Source organism: Lygodium microphyllum, chromosome 6 (genome assembly GCF_053477565.2).
Source record: "Lygodium microphyllum isolate KBCC chromosome 6, Lygodium_microphyllum_v1.1.10, whole genome shotgun sequence".
Taxonomy (NCBI): Eukaryota; Viridiplantae; Streptophyta; class Polypodiopsida; order Schizaeales; family Lygodiaceae; genus Lygodium; species Lygodium microphyllum.
In genome coordinates this window covers 40,775,530-40,796,755 of record NC_141140.1, presented here as the reverse complement: position 1 = coordinate 40,796,755, position 21,226 = coordinate 40,775,530, and the positions used below count along the sequence as shown (strand labels likewise).

At 42.7% G+C, this 21,226-nt stretch overlaps 1 protein-coding gene across 1 annotated transcript; it reads left to right on the top strand.

Moving 5' to 3' along the window:
* Nucleotides 1-12,431: 12,431 nt before the first annotated feature.
* LOC148034494 (putative pentatricopeptide repeat-containing protein At1g68930) lies at nucleotides 12,432-21,004 on the top strand. The gene is made up of 5 exons (XM_087680671.1): nucleotides 12,432-12,680; nucleotides 19,790-19,831; nucleotides 19,901-19,958; nucleotides 20,056-20,654; nucleotides 20,834-21,004. The coding sequence occupies exons 1-5, from the start codon at nucleotides 12,432-12,434 to the stop codon at nucleotides 21,002-21,004; spliced, it is 1,119 nt and encodes a 372-aa protein (XP_087536797.1).
* Nucleotides 21,005-21,226: the final 222 nt, after the last annotated feature.

Sequence of the window (21,226 nt, the reverse complement as noted above, 5' to 3'; positions counted from 1 at the left end):
CTATTTCTTTTTGCAATATTGTGAGTATTTCTATGGTATTTGCCTTTAGATTGAACGTACATAGCTAATGTAGAGGATGAGGAGTGAGAGTGTTGGTTTGCTTGTCGCATAGAATGTTCTTGTAAAATTAATGGAATTAAAGTGGGAACTGACAAACTAACTTGATTGGATTGGGTAGAGGTAAAAGATTGCCACGATGGTGAGAGAGCTGCAAGAAGGAGGATGGCTTGGACGCGCGGTGGAAGATCTAATCCCGAAAGGAGAACATCATCCATTTTTAATCTCCAAGTTTGTAAAATTTTTTCGATTGTTTGATTTTCTTGCATAGAAATATTGATTAATGTTTTAAGATTGTGTACCTGATTGCCAACAGATTTTGGTTCGTAGGTTTCACGCAATTGTGTCCAAATGGAATTTGGTGTAGTTTGTGTGCGTACAGACTATTTTTGGGTGTCGTCCATGTGGAGAAGAAGTTCAAGGCGCGCAGTCAAGTCGCGCTCATCCCACAATTTAACATCATTGACTAATTGTGGATCAGTCCGATCTGGACAGGGGGCGCTGTCATCAACAATGTCAAGGAGGTCCTGTTTTTGAAGAATCATCTCCATTGGCATGTGCCAAGGGTGGTAATTTTTGTCGCTTAGCTTGTCGATCTTGTAAGTTCGCGTTGATGACGTTGCTTGCGCCATGGTGATCACTCACGAGAGCAAACGACCACGCGATGCTTGTGTGTATTTTACAACCTGGTTATTGATACCATGTAGGAATCTCAACACAGGCTCTCTCGCTCAAGATTACTCATACCGAGGCAACGAATCAATTAATTGCATTATTGAAAGCATATTTGTACATGATGGGTCAACGTCCTTTGAGTTGTCTCGTCAAACCATTTTCCAATTTATATTTTAGAGAATAATAATTAACTATTGTCAATTGCTTGTGTTAGTGTTATTTCGTCAGACTCAAGATTCGTGCGATAGCGCCACTTTTATACAAGAATAGGAGACCAACTCAAGATTTTGCGCTATAAATCCAGTCGGACCTCTCAGTCCCAACCTTAGGAGACCCGAACATTTCGTCCAGACTCCATGCCATCACAGGCACGTTGCCGCACCCAAACGCAGTCATGGCACCAAGCTGGAGTCAGATTGCAAGAGCAGGAGATACTGCTAAGCGAGACGGACCTACTTATGGAGAAATGTTTCCTCCATTGCCGTCGACTGGGGCGAACGGAGCTGCAAGATCTGTGAAGTGGAGGAACAAGGAGGATCAAGACGACGGCAACGCAAGGAGGAAATCGAAGAATGTGGACGCCGCCGTGCAAACCAACGGTGTTGCAGAAGCAGCGGGGCGGCGTGAGAACGGCGCCCTGAAGACCCCCCTGACGGAAGATCAGAAAGCGGCTGGGGATCGCGATATTAATGCCGCTGCGGCGGGCGGCCACATTAACGCGAGTGCGTTTGTAAAGGAAGGCAGCAGAGGAAGCAGCCTCGGGCCAGTGGGGGAGCTGGCCGTGTGGCTGAACGGAAACGGCTACTCAGGGCAGTATCGTCTCGAGGAGCACTACTCTTTGTGGCACGGGCCCCTCTTCTTAGTCCACCTGGGTCGTGGTTACCGCATGATTGTGGAGTTCTTCGCTGACGGCGGCCTCCCCCGAAGCCTCCTCGTCTACTGCTCGGCCGCTCCTAATGCTCTGAAACCATCCGCCATATTGAATGAGAGCGAGTCCAGTGCGCTAGCTCAAAACCACCTCCAGGAGAAAGCACATGTCGTCGTGTGCCACCCCGAACTTGTCGACCTGGTTCGTCATATCCAGGACTGGGCCAGTTGCCTAAAGCTCCTTTCCTGCTTGCGGCGCAGCCTCCCTCGATAAACCCCTACGCGGCTTGCCTTCGTCGATCAATTAATCTTTTGTTACATGGATCAACTAAGCATTCGTTTCAGCTGGTAGATAAGATGTTGAATAGCATGGAACCAATTTGCATGAATGTCGTCTTCCGCCCCATGTATAGTGTGTCTTTATAATACACCCATAATTATTGGATGCACACTACCACCATCAATAAACCATTGTCATACTATATGCAATGCTAGGAACAAGGCCTCTAGGAAGTCAAAGGGTGAAGTATGGAAGTCTTAGTTAAGAACATTATACATAACTTTACGATTGTGCAATTATGAGTACCAAGAGCTGCAAGATCCAACTACAACAAAATTTAAATCTACTTGTCCCAAAATTTAAGTTTACTTGTCCTTTCAAGTTCCTCAATGTATTTAAACACGTATAACTTTGCACTTTAGAGCTTCCATGGTAAGAAGGATATTGGTAGGAGCCTCACCTTTCAAAACACTAACTTCTATTTTATCGGCAAGCCATTTTTAGCATCTAGTCATTACATAATATGTGAAACTTATTATACTTTTTAGAAGAAAAGAAAGTGTTATCTAAAACATTCATGAAGAATGTACACCATACGGTTATTGGTTCCATATTGCTTCCCTTCCTTACAGTTGATTAGTTCTATGCTATTTATCAACAATGAAGATCCTATCTTAAAGGAAGGGTTCGAAAAGCCATTCAAAGGGGAGAAGAGAATATTCATGAAAACAGTGGCAGTTAATCTATAACCGCACGTGAGAAATGAAGAACTCCGCATTGGTAAACCGGGACCGAGGTTCAAAACCGCATCATCCGCGGGAAAACTCCCTCTTGGGAGGAGGTTAAGTGGATAAAGGTGGAATTATTGCAAATTTTTTTCTTATTTTCCCTCAGCCGATGCGTGGCTCAGGGAAGGGGATGGCTAAGTTGGGGAAGTGGTGACAAGGGGGAGACGTGGGCTGCATGCACAACCCACATGGGGGGAGGATCCCTCTCCCCCCTGGACTATAAAAACCCCCATAGTGGAGGGGGGCCTAGTAGTAAGGGTGGAGGGAGCTGAAAGAAACGCTGTGAGAGGGAAGGAGGTGAACCATTGTGTGCTGCGTGGAGAGTATGGGAGAAGGCAGACGCTGTTGTGCTGAGGGAGCCACCGCCGCCTGTCGCGACGCCGCCATCCTCACACCGCCGCTTGTCGCTAGACAGTCGTCGCCATCCTCACGACGTCCTTCCTCTTCCACTATTGGCCTTTCCCTTTCCACGTGGCCCTGCACACCCAAAAGCTTCTTAGAAGCTTCTAAGGGGGCTTCTCTAAGCCCCCCTTCCCACTAGATCCTCTAAAAGCCGAACTTTTCCCTCGAGTTTCAAAGAGGAAGTCTATAAGGCCCTTCCTACCAAATCTCCCACATGTCCCTAGGCCCCAGGTCTTTGTAGAGACGAAGAGAGTTTCCTTAAACCCCTTTCCACAAGATCTTTACCCCTCGGGATTTTGAAGAGAATAAGTGGAAGCCTATAAAGCCCTTCCCACCAATCACCCACAAGCCCCTAGGCTCCGGATTTAAAGTCTCCACTCCCGCAAGGTCCATCACAAGAACCCTTTCACGAATCCTCTCTTTTTTCGAAAGAAAGAAGGCCTAAGCTCCGAATCCTAAGACCTTCCATAAGCCAAATTCCACAAGTCAATACTTCTGTCAAGGAGCCGTACTTCAAATGGAATTCTTGCATACAAGGGAGGCGGCCAAAGATTATAAGGCTGCGAACCAAGGCAAGTAGTTCGAATCCACGAAGGTAAATCAAAAGCCGAAATCACGATGGCCCCTAAAAAGTCACAAGGCGCACCTACAGGAGGATCATCTCCTAATATTCATGTGGATATTTCACCAAATCCACAAGTCGAGGTTTTCTTCCTATTTTTTATTAACGTAGATGTATTGCAGTTATGCATGGTTATTTCATGGAATTAGGATGCACTTATGCACGTCAAATCCACCTAGCTAAATGTGATTGAAATAAATTGGCTAGTTGAAATTTACTTAAAGTATTTCACGATACGAAGTTAGTTATTTGTATTTTCAATGGAATGAATGAAAAAGAACATAAGGTGTCTATGCATTTTAGTACCTTATTAGCAAGTTTCCTTTTGGTGCATTGCAAAGTAACGAGTCTACAACAACTAATGACTATCATTACATAGTCAAAATTATTATAGTACACCTTTGATTATGTATGGAAAGATTAAACTGCATGTCTCATTTTTAGACAAAACTTCTTCGTACTAATTCATTAAGAAAGTTGTTATCAACTAGGAAATTGCAAAGCATGGAAAAGATTCTAAGGGTTGCATGAAATAGGTTAACTTTAGCTTCAATTGGCATGAATCCCATTTAACGACGTAGTAGTTAGGAAAGGTTGCATAATACACATTCATCGTAAGATGAATTTCATTCATCAAGAGATGTAGTTAGGGAAAGGTTGCATGGTTCATTTAAGCAAAAAATCTTAAAAGCTTAGTGGCATGATTCGTGAATGCAAGCCCTAGTAGAATCAACGAAAATTATGCTGTAATTTAACATGTGTTTTGGTCTTAACAAATAAAGTTAGGGATTGTGAATCTAGTCGTACGTAGAGGCAGTGAATTGCATGCTTACGTGAATTGCGATGTAATGCGACTAGTTTTTCCCTTTTAGATAAAATTAACATCCCTAGGATTGGTTCGCCCTTGTCATAAGACAAGTAAACTAGATTACCCCAAAACACCTAAACCAGAAAGGATTCACATAGGATGGTTCAATCGATACAATATACTCCAAGTGCTAACTAGGGTTTAGCACATTAAGGACTTGACCTAGTTTCACACTTGTTGCCAAGTTGAAACCCTCATACCCAAAGGTCCTACCCACATTCACTGAATGTAGAGGCAATTGGATGTGCTTACAAGAAACGATCTAGGGTTTCTACCCTAAGGTTCACTTGTTCAAAAGATGAAACTCAGACTGAGTTGGAACCCCTAGGACCGACCGTTGTCGGCCTAGTGCAATTGGGGATGGGTTGGATATGAAGACACCCTAAACCTGCTTCTTATCTAATCATGATTCCATGACCAAAAGACACCGTTTGATGGGTGAAATGATCCCATGGAATAGATGCGACACGTGTGCAACAAGTTGCAACGTCACATGATCTTGTGGTTTGATCAAGAGAATGGCCAATTCCTCAAAATGAGATTGGCAGATTCTTGCGCAAGTTTAACTTGCAAGAGGATGAGTAGTCATCCTGTTATATCACCTTTCTTGGGAAAAGTTTCCAAGATAAGGGAATTAGGTATTTGCTTGGAAGCAAAGGACCAATCAATAATTTGGAGCAACATATTCGCCATGATTTACTGTTAATAAAACCTAAGATATTAGTTAAGTTGGGTTAATAGGGTACGGCCCTAACCCAAGGACAAAAGGGAGAACGAACAAACCCTTGGGGATCTTGCCAAGTCGCAATTGATCCCAGATCGAATGCTGGATGCATTCGAAGAGAAGGATTCCCTTCTTAGCAATTGGCCAAATAACGACCACTGGAAATGATTGTGCTTGTAACAGTTTAGAGAGCACTCTTTGATTTGTTTGCTCAAGGAACTCAAGGATGAAAAGATATCTAATGCTTCAGGTTGAAGGCCTGAAGAGAGAGGCAGCCTCAGTTACCCCCGACTATCTGCCGGACCCTAACCAAGGGGGTTGTTAGCCGCATCGGGAAGGTGGACCGAACCCACCGTGTGAGGTCTCTCCGTTGAGCACTACTTGGAGTAGGAGGACGCTTGGGTGCCAGGGGGGCTCTGGTTGTAAATCCCTCACCTTTCGAGCCCTACACAAGAGGCCAACATGACTCTGATTGGATCTGAGGCTCGCATACTAGTCTACGGGTGGAATCTTGGATTAGTGATTCATGTGGATTGCTGGATAGCCTTCGGGTGGATTATGGATAGCCTTTGGGCGGATTATGGATAAGCCTGTGGGCTGGACTTTATGAATGTATTCCAAAGATAAATATGATAACCTGTTGAAAAGGAACTTGTTTGACATTGTTTTTCTATGTCAAGTGCTAAGATTACATGAAGGAACCGGTGTCTAACGGGCTAGTTAAGGAAGCTTCTTGATGCATGTCCAACTAAATGTGGTAGGTAATTAGACAACTAAAGTAACCTTGAGGAAAGTGCGATGGATGTGGCCATGGGTCCGTCCTACAAATGGGTGGTCACGGTTGGCCAGAAACTTTTCTCAATCGTAATGGACAGCAAGGAGATCTTCTCAAAGGAAATGAATAGCAAGGGCATTGACCTAGAGTGTAGGTTATAATAATCCTGGTTTATGCTATTTTAGGGGAACGGAATGGGACTATGCCTTATGGCAGAGAGGTCGAGCCTTGCATCCCTCTCTTTTTCCATTCTCCTTGAACCAAGTGCAACGTGAATCTGCTTCGGCCCTGGTGTTTCTGCGTAAAGTAGCTTACTCAGGGTTCAACGCTAGTTGCCATTTAGGAATGGACCATTAGGGAAAACCCTGATCCAGGTAGGTCCTAAGAAGGTTTCAAAACCTTGATTGATTGTGGCAGTACACATTCCTTTATCTCACAAGCTTGTGCAAGAAGATTAGGAATAGCCACAGTAGAAGCACCTACCTTGCTTGTGGAATTAGCAAATGGTCGTGAGGTCACTTGTACCAAGCAAACTACTAAGGTGGAATTCTTTCTCGGAGGAAAGACGACTTCGGTCAAATTCAGGGTCATGAACCTAGGTATCCATGAGTGTTTACTCGGAATGGATTGGCTTAAACCTAAGGATGCCCACATTCATTGTGGAAAGGGCCAAGTTTCTTTTCGAAACTCTGAAGGGGAATCGGTCACAACTCAAGGGGAGGCTGGGAAGCCCAAAATTCAATTGGCCAAAGCATCTCGGATTATAAAGGGAGTTAGAAAGGGACTACCTGTCTACTTGATTAAGCTCAATAAGTTAGATCAGAAGCAAGAGTCTAGTGAAGAACCTTCATGGCTAAAGGAGTATGTAGACGTATTTCCTGAAGTGCTGATAGAACTCCCGCCTCAAAGATAAGTGGATCATGAGATCAAGCTTGTGCCAGGAGCTACGCCAATTGCAAAGAGACCTTATAGGATGTCCATCCCGGAAGCAATTGAGCTAAAGGAGCAACTCAAGCAACTACTAGATCAGGGCTACATCCGTCCTAGCAGTTCCAGTGTTGTTCCAAAAAAAGAAAGATGGAACGCTTTGACTGTGTATTGATTACAGAGGGTTGAATCAATCAACTGTTAAGAACAAGTATCCTATTCCTAGAATAGATCAGCTTCTTGATCGTCCTCAGGGTGCAAAGATCTTTACCAAGATTGATCTCAGGTATGGTTACTATCAGATAAGGATCAAGGAAGAAGATATTCCAAAGACGGCCTTCAACACAAGATATGGACACTTTGAGTTCCTAGTTATGTCATTCGGGCTCACGAATGCGCCTGCCACCTTCAACAGGTTAATGCAGGATATCTTTAGGCCATATCTTGATGACTTCGTACTCATATTCTTCGACGATACCCTAGTCTATTCCAAGCAAGAAGAAGATCATGAACCCCAGCTTTGCATTGTCCTTGAGACAATGAGGGCACATAAGCTCTACATTAAGATGAAGAAGTGTGCATTCTTCAAACGTCAAATTGAATATCTGGGATTCATTGTATCAGCGGAAGGAATCTCAGTGGATCCGGCCAAAGTCAAAGATGTTCTAGAATGGACAATACCAACAACTGTCAAAGAAATACGCAATTTTCTTGGATTGACAGGATGGTATAGGGTCTTCATCAAAAACTATGCTTTGATTGCAGTACCTCTGACGGATCCATTGAAGAAATAAACATCCATTGCATGGCCAACTGCCGAACAAACTAGCTTTGATAGATAAAAGCGAAGTTTGGTATCATCATTACTGAAACTTCTGGACCTCAATAAGGAGTTTGAAGTAGTAATTGACGCTAGTACACTTGTCTTAGGATGTGTGCTCATGCAAGAAGGCCATCCTGTTGCATACTCTTCAAGAAAACTGAAGAGCCATGAGAAGAATTATGCTACCCATGATCTAGAACTGTTAGCTGTCATCCATGCTCTAAATATTTGGAGACACTACATGCTGGGTAACAAGTTTACTCTAGTGACGGATCATAAAAGTCTCAAGTGGATCTTTACCCAGAATGAGCTCAACATGAGGCAACATCGGTGGATTGAAGTGTTGGAGGAGTATGATTTTGAAATCAAATACCGACCAGGAAAGAAGAATGTAGTTGTCGATGCACTCAGTCTCGCAAGGCATTCCTTAATTCTCTAATCTTGCAAAATCCATCAATAGCTAGATCTCTAGCCACAAATGTATCCATGCCAAACAACCCAATACTTGAACTAACTAGAGAAGAAGCATGCCATGATCCAGCCTATCAAAAGATGCTAAGGGAGATCCCTATCAAGGACCAGGACCAAAAGCTATAGGCTAAGTATCATGAATTCTCTATCAGTAGTGGACTTGTCTACTATCGAATGAGATTATGCATACTGGCAAGCCAGTCACTTAAGCAGAAGATACTGTGGGAAGCTCATGATTCCCCTTTCTCAGGACATCCTGGCTATGCTAAGACTCTCAATGTAGTTAGGAAGAGCTACTATTAGGAGAGGCTTAAAGGTGACATTCTCAAATATGTCACTAAGTGTTTGTCTTGTCAACATATTAAGGCCGAACATGTCAAAATGCCAGGAAAGTTGCCACCACTTGACATTCCCCAAATGAAATGAGAATTCATCAGTATGGACTTTGTTGTTGGCCTACCCCAAGTTCAAGGAGGATACAACTCCATCATGGTTGTGGTTAACATGCTTACTAAGGTTGCACACCTTATTCTAGTTAAGACAAACTATAAAGCCTCAGACATTGCAAGGTTGTTTATCAAGGAGATATTCAAGCTACATGGGTTACCCAGAAGAATCATTAGTGATCGTGATTCTCTCTTCACATCACACCTCTGGAGAGCTATATTTGAAGCCATTGGGACTCAACTCTGTTTTAGTACATCTTACCATCCCCAAATAGATGGCCAAACGGAGCGAGTCAATCAAGTCATCGAGGATATGCTACGGGCACACTGCTGCCATGAACCAAAAAGGTGGATTCAATACTTGCCCTTGGTTGAGTTTGCCTACAATGCTTCTTACCAACAAAGCATTCAAATGACCCCTTTTCAAGCATTGTATGGGCATGACTGTCGAAGTCCCCTAAACTTCTCAGAACCAACCTTGAGGGTTGAAGCTTCAAGGCAGATGCTGGAAGAGATGGATGAGCAAATAAAGTCAATAAGACAGGACATCCAAGCCTCCAAGGATAGATAGAAGGCATACCGGATTTGAAGCATCAAGATAGAACCTTCAAGGAAGGAGACATGGTCTTCATTCGTGTATGCCCAAAGAAGAGTTCCCTATCCTTAGGGGATTGCAGGAAGCTAAGTCCAAGGTATTGTGGACAATACAAGATTCTCAAATGCCTAGGACCCAATGCTTATAGGCTACAACTCCCAGAGAACCTAAAGGTTCATAATGTATTCCATATCAGCCTATTGAAGAAGTATATACTTAATCCTAGCCATGTACTTGATGACCAACAAGTTGTAATTCCTAGCCAAGGAGTCCTTGCGTTACGGCCTGACAGGATCTTAGATGTTAGGGAGAGAAAACTGAGATCCAGAACCTTGAGAGAATGCCTCGTCCAGTTGAAAGATTATCTCGAGAAGGATGCCACTTGGATGGATGAAAGCACTCTCAACCAACAATATCCCCAGTTCATCTCGAGATGAGGACATCTCGATTCCTCCAAGGGGGAGAGAATGTAATATTCCCGTTTGAAAAAATATTACTAAATTGACCTCCCGCTCTCACTGTAAACTCGTGCAAAGATTATCACTAGTGCTGGCAGTTAATCTATAACCACACGCGAGAAATGAAGAACTCTGCATTGGTAATCCGGGACCGAGGTTCAAAACCGCATCATCCGTGGGAAAACTCCCTCTTGGGAGGAGGTTAAGTGGATAAAGGTGGAATTATTGCAATTTTTTTTCTTATTTTCCCTCAGCCGATGCGTGGCTAAGAGAAGGGGATGGCTAAGTGGGGGAAGTGGTGACAAGGGGGAGACGTGGGCTGCATGCACAACCCACGTGGGGGGAGGACCCCTCTCCCCCCTGGACTATAAAAACCCCCATAGTGGAGGGGGGGCTGGTAGTAAGGGTGGAGGGAGCTGCAAGAAACACCGTGAGAGGGAAGGAGGTGAACCACCATGTGCTACTTGGAGAGTAAGGGAGAAGGCAGACACCGTTGTGGTGAGGGAGCCACCGCCGCCTATCGCTGGATGCTGCTATCCTCACACTGCCGCCTGTCTCGCTGGACAACCGCCACCATCCTCATGACATCCTTCCTCTTCCACTATTGGCTTTCCCCTTTTCACATGGCCCTACACACCCCAGAAGCTTCTTAGAAGCTTCTAAGGGAGAGATGAAGAGGGTTTCCTTAAACCCCTTTCCACAATATCTTTATCCCTCGGGATTTTGAAGAGAATAAGTGGAAGCCTATAAAGCCCTTCCCACCAATCACCCACAAGCCCCTAGGCTCTAGATTTAAAGTCTCCACTCCCGCAAGGTCCATCACAAGAACCCTTTCACGAATCCTCTCTTTTTTCTAAAGAAAGAAGGCCTAAGTTCCCAATCCTAAGACCTTCCATCAGCTGAATCCCGCAAGTCGTTACTTTTGTCAAGGAGCCGTACTTCAAAGGGAACTCCCGCGTATGAGGGAGACGGCCAAAGATCATAAGGTTGCAAACCAAGGCAAGTAGTTCAAATCCACGAAGGCAAACCAGAAGCCAAAATCACGATGGCCCCTAAAAAGTCACAAGGCGCACGTTGTCGTACTGCTGTGCATCCGAGGTGTGGAATCCACTAAAATTTTGTGTGTGTGACATTTGTTACTTTGTACATACTTAGTCATTGTATTTGCATTTTGTCTTGTGTGGGCAGTATAATGGAAAGGGGGGTTGGAGCAAGAGGAACTTATCTGTAATGTTGTGGTTGACATGTATGCAAAATCTGGCATGCTTGGAAAAGCCCAAGTATTTTAACAATATTTCAGCTCAAAATGTAATATCATGGAGTGCGTTGATTACAGGTTATGTTCAACATGGATATGATGAGTAAGCGGTGATGTGTTTTGTACAGATGCAGTTTGATCTGAATTATCCAGGAGTTACAGGTGCAATGGTACATCGTGGATTTTATACATCCTACGTACAAGAGTATTTGGTGCAATTATGTCTATACTTGATGAAGTAGAAGGATTGGACATTACGGTTATAGGACATTTTATGGAGGAGTGCACTGCAAGCTTGTGATCATTACGGACTGCAACTCCTGGAGGGCTATTGCTCAAGCATTGCCTAGAGGAGTTGCTAATAGCAGGGCATTAACATGGATGTTATGTTCAGCATCATCATATTGCAATAAGTGGGAAGTCAGAGCAGAGAACATATTTAAGTTTTTGTCACAACCGGATGTGGCAGCATGGAATGCAATGCTCTTAGCGTGTATTGAAAAGGGCCAGTTCAAGAAAGCTTTACAGCTGTATAAAAGAATGCAAGAGGAAAATCATATTATTGATGACATTACACTTGTCTATGCATTGCAAGCCAATAGTGAAACAGGAAGTTTGGAGATCTGTAGAGAAGTTTATTTCAATACCATTGCTTTCAATCGATATACAAATAATCAACTGCTTCACTATTTCACAAACTTCTGATTATTTCAACTACAAATAAACTTCTTTTCACAAACTTCTGATTATTTGTGAAATTTCAATACCACTATACAAATAAGATGATGCAGCATGCTTTCAATCGATACCTTTCTGATGGCATGGATAGGCGAGCACTTTTTGAGATGCAAAACCTGGGGGACTTTACTGTGGAGGGAGTGCTCAATTGGGAGAAGGCCACTTTTTGGTATGTAAAAACTGCATGTGGTATGCTATGAAAAGGGGAAGAAAAAGCAATGAATGGAAAAAAACAGAGGGGAGAGGATCGAACGTTGGGAAGGGAAGTGAAGACGAAGAAAAGCGGATGGAATTGCAGTCAAAGAGGTGGCCAATTCAAAAAGCGAAGGAAGCCGACGAGATTGTGACTATGACTTGGAAGATGTCTAGAGTTGACGGAACGAAGACAAAGAAGATACTGGTAGACAATGACGAAGCAAAAGGGAGAGAAAGTTCCAAATAATCCAATTTTCAAGCCCCTCATTGAACCTTCTCGCTTGGATGGCTATCTCATAACAAACCATATCTCGAACTACTGCAGTAAGAAAAATGGGTTTGCTAGTCAGAGCTTTATCAAGATTTATACAATGGATGCAGTTCATGAGAGCTAGCAATTGTCATCTTTCTCCACACTGTTGCTAATAATTTGGAGAAGGATGCAACTGTAGGAGTCGATCCATGGTGCATTCTATTGAAACTGCACAACAATGGCAGCATATTTTTGAAAGGATAGACCAGAAGCTTATTCAACTTGAGAGAAACTTGGCTGACGAAATTTGGGAAGATCGACCTGATCCAACCATCTTTTCCATCTCTGTTCACCCACTAGAGTTTGCTGGCCGTTTCTCAAAAGAAAAGCTAACAGAACTGAAGACAAAGATGCTTCAAGAAAAGGCTTATGTGATTGTTATCACAACTCTTGATGAAGTTTCCTAGCTGTACAATCTAAGAGGCCGGGATGTTTCGTACAATCCAGTTGTGCACTCGTATGCTATTGTGACATTACAATCAACTTTCCTGTATGTTGACAAGCAAAAGATCACTCCAGAGGTGGAATCTTACTTGAGCTCAATAGGCGTGGTCAGATCTATATACAAGCAGGATAAACTCTCCCAATGAGGTGTAGGTGACTGTATGTCTCATATTATCTTAAATTGAGCTTTCAAATTGAATCTAATATCGCTAGATTGATCTTCTATCTTGAAATTTGTGAAGGTCCGCTGTGGATGCGACTTTGCTTTCAAAAACTCTTCAACATCTTTGGTGAACCCGATGTGAAAGCGTCGCATTTAAATTTCAGGATGGGAGATAATTCAGCATCAGTTTCAACCTCTTCTACAATTCCTGCTTTGTCCTCTACTTCAGCTTCATCGACTTCTGCTTCAAGTACTTCTACCGATGATTTAAAGAAAATTTTGGTAGAATACGTCTATGTATATGCAGCTTCAAAATCAGCAGACACAATTGTGTATGCAGCAGCAGCAGCAGTTGCATGAACAACAATTGCCTCAGCAAAGGCAACTATATTCGGAGCAGGAGAATGCAATCAGCGTGACTAAGGGGATTGAAGCTGTTGAGAATGAGAAGAAGCTATTTGATGGCCATAATGTATCGGCTTATTTGAAGATGTATGAGATTAAGATGGGATTTTTTGGAGTACCAACATGACTTATGAGTAAATATTTTCTTCGCCTTGTCACACCCGCCTTGAGGGCAAAAGTGACTGATCTTTTCCTTCAAAATACGCATTGGCAAGATTTTAAGAAGGCCCTGAAAGAGGAGTATTTTCTTGAGGACTTTGGGATGGCTACATGGCGGTCATTCCGAGAGTGGGTCTACATGCCAAACAAAGGTTTAGCTGCTTCAGAATTGATACGAGAATTTGAAGAGAGGTATAGTCAGCTTGATGCCATTGAACAAAGAGCATTGGATGTTGAGAAAGTTGAGCTTTTCTTGCAAGCTGCAGATCCTGCTCTTCAGGAAGAATTAGGAGAGCTTCTTGAGGATCGCACAAAGCCTATGCATCTTAAAACAGATTGGCAAGATGCCTAGGATGCGGTCTCGACTTTGACCAAGAGGCGGATATGGAAGACCCGCTTACAGAATGGATCCATGACACCAACGCCATCTTCTGCTCCTATGCCTGCTTCTACCCTTGTTATTTCTTCTCTTCCTTAGCCAGTTACTTGGCCTATGCCAGTTCCTACTGTTTCTAATCCTCCTGTTCCTCCTGTTCCAAGACCAACGCCGGCTCCTTCTGCTCCAAAACCATCCGCTCTGTTAGTTCCTTCCTCTCTTGATGACATAATCAAAGGCATAATAGATTTGACACTGGAGTTAGTTAAAGCAGAATTGGTGGGAAAATTGAAAGAGCAGTTTGCTTTGACTGCGCCTACTATTTCTTCTAATGCTCCTAATGCACCTAGGAGAGATCGAAGATGTATTTGGTGTGATAGTACGGACCATCAACATTGTAGGGATTGTGAATCTTTTCAAGATGCAAGGAAGAAGAATTTGGTATTTTGGGGACAAGATGGCAACATCTCGTTGACTGAAACAAGAGCTCTGCTTGCTACCAATTTTGGGAAAGGCGGAATGAAGAAATTAGTAGATGATATGGCTGCGCGTACTTCTTATGTGGCAGCTAGAGGAGATGCTTCTGCATATGGAGTCCAGATTGAGAAAGGTTTAGAGAATCAGTCAGCATTATGGACCTATGCTATGGAGATGGCAAACAAGGGGAAAATTCAGCAGACTGTTTTGACTAGTGCAGGTTCTAGCATCAGATCTGAGACAGGTTGGGATTCGCCTATTGACAGGTACACTATTTATGCCTACTTGGCTAAGTCTCAGGGAGTAGATGTACTTGTTGAGGAGAAGCGTAAGAGGGATGAAGAGAATCCAAATGCAGCTAAAAAGACTAGAGGGGGTGAGTGTGTTACTCCACCTACTGCAGGACCGTCTTTGAGACCAGGGCCAAAACGACAATTGGAGGATGCTCAAAAGAAAAAAAAGAGTCAGGAGCCTAGACAGAGAAAGCAACCAGGGTTTAGATTGATGTCCGATATTGAGACATCTATGAACATGAAGAAAATCTTTAATGATAAGATACTTAAAATTGAGGTGACTTTTACTATTTTTGAGGTTTTGGGCATCTCGAAAAGAGAGTTTCAAGATCAGTTCCAAGAAGTCCTAAAGAGGAAAAGACATGCATTGCCTACTACTGATACACAGGGAGTTTTTATTGGGGAGTTGGATGAGGATGAGGATGAGGTTATGGTTGAGAATGCTTCTATTTTTCCGCAGACAGAGAAGAGGGTCTAGCCTATGCATTATGCTGAAACTGATGAGCCTATTTTGGTACCGCGTAGTCATTTTTTGCAGAGTCATTGGGCTAGGGCAACTACAAAAACAATGGTAAAAATTGGAGAGAAATAGGTGCCTTATGTTGCTTTGGTGGATCATGGTTCAAAGATTAATCTCATAGTTCGTGGAGTTTATGAAAGTAATAGATGGCCTATGGATGTAGAGCATGGGTGGCGTATGAGAGCCGCCAACAACACTGCAGGTGATTTATATGCTGCCTGCCCCAGTGTCAGGATTTCTATTGGAGATGTAGAGGAGGATTTCCATTTCTTTATGCAAGATTCATGCTCTTATCCCATAATTCTTGGACAGCCATTCATCACAAAGATGCACATGGAGACGAAAGTAATGGATGATGGATCTGCTTATGCACGGATTCGCAGTAAAGATGGTATGAGAGTAGTCCAGTTTATGACTGTGTGTGTAAATCATGCTAGAAACAGGGATACTCTTCAAGATGCACCATTGCCCACTGTGAGGGATTCGGGTTTTCATTAGGTACCACTGTCCCACGAGACGATAGTGGTACAGAACAGAGGTGATGGGAGTTCTCGCCTCCTAGCAGCAGTGTCTTCTCCTCCAATTTTGTTGGAATTTGAGCAAACAGTTCGACGAGTTATCAGAAGATTTCTAAGTTGCCTAGAGCTGTCAGGCAGTACATATGCAGGAAGGAGAAAATTTTGAAAAATGTAGGTATTTTAGAGGATGATGAGCATATAGATGGGATGTATGATAGTATGGTTTGTGCAGATACGATGACAGAGATGGAAAATATGCTAAAAACTGATATGCAGAGTTGTCACAGTAATGTATCAGTGCAGTCCTTGGATATGTTTCATGAAATTTTAGATTTTGTGTCATAGATAGAGTCACAGGCTGAGGTGACTCAGCAAAAAGTGTTGAGTGCTGAAGAAATTCAGCAAACAGAGTTTCCGGCTGATTGTGATTAGCCTACAGAGACATTGAGGGTTGAAAACTTTCAGCCAACAGAGTTTACTACTTAAATATTTCAGCATCTAGAGTTTAGGATTGTTCCTATGCAGTCCATAGAGCAGAGGGCTAAGGATATTCAGCCACCAGAGTGCACAATTGCTGATTTATAGCAAGATTTGAGTAATGCAGAGGATCATAATGAAGCGAGGGTTGACACAAAATACAAGACTATGGATAAGAAGGTGAAGCCGGTAGCTGGACTGCTTCCACCAGACAGTGATCAGCAAATAGAGAGGGCTGCCAAGCAGCCAATTTTGAGGAATCCAGAGCATATAGGCCATAAATTTTCAGCAGAGACTCTTACTGAATTAAAAATTAGAAATGGTGTTTTCTTGCTACCTATAGAGAAGCAATGCTTTTAGGATAACATGGAAGGGGGTTTGCTTTTTTCTCGCGTGAGATTGGATGTATGAATCCAGATATTGTTGCCCCTATGGTGATCTTTATTATTCCTCATATTCCATGGAACCTCCGACCTATTCAGTGCCTAGGGAACACCTGCCAAAGTTAATTGACTTGTTGAATGAGAAAATCAGGATGGGAATCCTAGAGCCATCATCTGCACCATACTCAAATAGGTGGTTTACGGTTCCAAAGAAGAATGGTACTCTCCGATTTATATAGGACATGCAGCCAATAAACAGAGTAACAATCAGGAATGTTGGTATAGGTCCAGTTGTGGATGAGTTTGCAGAAGCATTTGCTGGACGTGCCATCTATTCTTTAGGTGACTTGTATTCAAGATATGATCAGTTTCAGCTGGCTTTGGAAAGCAGGGACATAACCACTATGAGAACTCCTATTAGGCTTGTCAGGATGTGTACCTTACCTCAAGGTGCCACTAATTCTATTGCGCATATGATGAATGCCATGCATAAGGTCCTTCGTGAGTACATACCTCAGCTTACCATGCCTTTCTTGGATGATGTGCCCATTTAAGGGGTGTGCAGAAGAAGAGAAGAATGAGGGTCTAAATGAGCAGGGATGCAGATACTTTGTGGCTGATCATATTTCAGCTTGTGAAAAGATTTTGACCAGGTTAGAAGAAGTGAATTTGACACTATTAGGGCAAAAATCTATTTTTGGAGTAAATGAGGTTGTCATTGTTGGACATATGTGTGGGTATTATGGCAGGAAACCTTCACCTGAGAAGGTGGATGCTATAGGCAAGATTACAGAGTATTGTTCTACCACTTCAGAGGTACGAAGATTCATTGGAGCTTGTGTATTTTACATGATTTAGATACCCCATTTTGCACACATAGCAGATTGTTTATATCCGGTGCTTCGAAAGGGGCAGAAATTTTATTGGGATGAGAGCCACACTAGAGCCATGCGGAAATTGAAGAAGTTATTGCAGATTGCTCCTACTCTCAGGAAAGCGGATTATAATTGCGGTAGGCCTATTGTATTGATAGTTGACACTAGTCCAATTGGCATAGGTTGGGCTGTGGATCAAGATGATATAGATGGAAACATGTATGCTATTCGGTTTGGGGCAAAAGTCCTAAATGAGAGACAGAGGAGGTATCTGCAAATTAAGAGGGAATTGCTGGGAATTGTTACGGCTCTCAAATATGACAAGGAGTACATTATTGGAGCTTCAATTGTGGTTGAGGTAGATTGCTTTGCCATTGATAGGTATGATTACGAGTTTCCCTACTCCAGATATAGCTATGCTGAGATGGATTGCATACATCAAGTCATTAAATCTAGAATTTAAACACATAGCAGGGAAGGATAATCCAGTGGCGGATACGCTGTCTAGAGCCAGATATGATGATGAGGAGACACTACTTGCAGAAGAGGATGATGCAAAAATTTCAGTCACTATGGTTGATCATGTTTGTCATGTCTATGATATTATGGCTTTCATAGAAAAACTCTATTTTGGAGATTGGTTGCAGATTGGCAAGTACCTTAGTATACTAAGCAAAAGAGATGAATGGACAGATGAAGAGTTCAAGAAGATTAGAAGAAAAGCCTATGGTTATTTCCTCAAGGATGGATTTCTTTGGAAGCACCCGAAGAAAAGAGGTGGATTACCCTTGCGGGTTGTCTGCGATAAAGAGACCCAGTTACAGGTGATGAGAGGGTTTCATGAGAGTCCTTGGGCTGGTCATAGAGGAGTATGGGCTACTTATGAGAAAGTCAAGGAAAAATATTGGTGGAAAGGCATGTACAGAGATGTTTCTCACTTTGTAGAGATTTGCAGTTGCAGAGATTGTCAGATGTATTCCGTAGTGCGTCATTGAGATGAGCTGCATCCGACCTATCCGCTATGCATTCATTACAAATGGGTAGTTGACTTGGTTACTATGCCGATGGGTCTATGGAAAATGAGGTATATTTTTTTGGCTAGAGAGGATCTTACCAATCATGTTGAGGGCAGACCTTTGAGAATGAAGACCACTAGTGCAGTGTGTAAGTTCTTATTGGAAGAAATTTTCTACAGGTATGGCTGTGTTGGTAAGATCACTACAGATCATGGTGAATTAGATGTAGATGAAGCTAGGGAGCTTTTCTCTCAAGTAGGAATCAAGTTGGCTCTAACCACGGCATATAATCCAGAGGGAAATAGAAAGAGTGAAAGAGGGCATCTGCCGATAGTGAAAGCATTAGCCAAAGCATGCAGAGGACAGATTGGAGAATGGCCGAGACTTCTACCATTTGCTTTGTGGGTTGATCATATGACTCACAGTGTTACCACAGGATATATGCCCGCAGTGTTGATGTATGGTCAGAAACCGGTTATGCCGCGACTGAGACTTGTGCTTTGACTTGGTCAGTTTTACCTTGGTAGGAGGATTTAAGGAGAGAGGAGCTCTTAGCTCTTCGGATCTGGCAGTTGGAGAGAAGACCAAAGGATATTCACCTAGCTATTGACAGGTTGAAGGTTGCTAGACTTAGAAATAAGGACAGGTTCGACAACAGGCATCGCTTGTGACCTAGAGCAATAGAAGAGGGAGACTGGGTATTAGTCTTTGATAGTAGCCTTGAAAATCAGCATATTGTACTTCGAAAGATGGTGAAAAGATGGTTCGGGCCATACATAGTCAGACATGTCTTTGATAATGCAACATATGAGCTGACAGAATTGGATGGGACGGTGCTTAGAGTGCCTATTGTAGGAAAAAGAATCAAGATTTTCAAGAAAAGAGATGATGAGGATTATGCATTGGAAGAATTTGCAAGAGAAGAGCAATGAGAAGAAACTCCAGTAGAAGAGACAGATGATATGACAGATAACCTTACTGATATACTGAAAATAGTTAATGAAGAGATTGATATGTTCGTGGATCTTGACGATAATGATCATGGGTAGTTGGCCCATCCAGAGGATACGCAAGATCAGTGGGGGTGGATGTCATACTACTGCGCATCTGAGGTGTGGAATCCACCAAAAAGTTATGTGTGTGACATTTGTTACTTTGTACATACTTAGTCATTGTGTTTGCATTTTGTTTTGCGTGGGCAGTATAGTGGAGAGGGGGTTGGAGCAAGAGGAACTTATCTGTAATGCTCTGGTTGACATGTATGCAAAATCTAGCATGCTTGGAAAAGCCCAAGAACTATTTGACAATATTTCAGCTCGAAATGTCATATCATGAAGTGTATTGATTACAGGTTATCTTCAACATGGATATGATGAGTAAGAAGTGATGTGTTTTGTACAGATGCAGTTTGATCTGAATTATCCAGGAGTTACAGGTGCAATGGTACATCGTGGATTTTATACAGCCTACGTACAAGATTAGTTGGTGCAGTTATGTCTATACTTGATGAAGTGGAAGGATTGGAAATTACGGTTACAAGACATTCTATGGAGGAGTGCACTGCAAGCTTGTGATCATTATGGACTGCAACTCCAGGAGGGCTATTTCTCAAGCATTGCCTAGAGGAGTTGCTAATAGTAGGGCATTAACATGGACATTATGTTCAGCATCATCATATTGCAATAAGTGGGAAGTCAAAGCAGAGAGCATGTTTAAGTTCTTGTCACAACCGGAAGTGGCAACATGGAATGCAATGCTCTCAGCACATATTGAACAAGGCCAGTTTGAGAAAGCTTTACAGCTGTATAAAAGAATGCAAGAGGAAAATCATATTATTGATGACATTACACTTGTATATGCATTGCAAGCCAGTAGTGAAACAGGAAGTTTGGAGATCTGCAGAGAAGTTCATTTCAATACCATTGCTAGTGGATATGATTCGATCCCCTTGATGGCAAACACTGTTATTCATGCTTATGGAAATTGCACTAGTATGGGTGATGACGAGGTGGTATTTCATGGACTACACCAGGGTTGTGTTGTGTCATGGAGTGCTTTTGTTGCTAGTTATGCACAAGAAGGAAACTGTTTAGAAAGCCTACAAATATTTGAGGACATGCAGAGGGCAGGTGTACATCCAGATAACTTTACATTACTATCTTTTCTATCTACTTGCAGCCGTGCTGGTCTTGTTGTTGAAGGGCACTTCAAATGGGTAGAGAATGTCTTAGAGGAGATGCCAATTGATGCTGATTTATCTGTTTCGGTTGTCTATACTAGTTATTATGAGAGAAGACCATGGTGTTACACCTAATGTGGAAAACATTCATTGTTTGATTGACCTTTTAAGTCGAGCAGGAGGCTGCTTGATTGAAGCTAAAGATGTTATGCTAAGTATGCCTAGTGCACCTGTTGAGTGCATGCAGAATTTATGGTGATGTGAAGTTAGGTCATGACTGCTATGATGAAATTGTTAAACTGGATCCTGCTGATACTTCTGGTCATACAACACTGATGAATGTGTATGCTGATGCACAAATGGTGGAGATGGCCCTTGGAGTCAGAGGTGGGGAAACATTGTATGTTGGAGACCATATATATACGGATGTCAGCTAATCCAAAGTTCATCTAAGTTGGAAAATAACATCCTCGATCAGAAAGAAGCAGGGAAGTGGTTGATTCTTATCACAAATTTTGATTACCACTATACAAATAAGATGATGTAGCATGCTTTCAATTGATACCTTCCTGATGGCGTAGATTGGCGAGCACTTTTTGAGATGCAAAACCTGGGGGACTTTACTATGGAGAGAGTGCTCAATTGGGAGAAGGCCGCTT

Excerpts from the sequence above, each read along its gene's own strand:
- LOC148034494 (XM_087680671.1), top strand. The coding sequence starts at position 12,432 with ATGGTGCATTCTATTGAAACTGCACAACAATGGCAGCATATTTTTGAA. Across the intron at positions 12,681-19,789 it reads TTATCACAACTCTTGATGAA|ATGCAGTTTGATCTGAATTA; the intron begins GTTTCCTAGCTG and ends TGTTTTGTACAG. Across the intron at positions 20,655-20,833 it reads ATGCTGATTTATCTGTTTCG|TTAGGTCATGACTGCTATGA; the intron begins GTTGTCTATACT and ends GGTGATGTGAAG.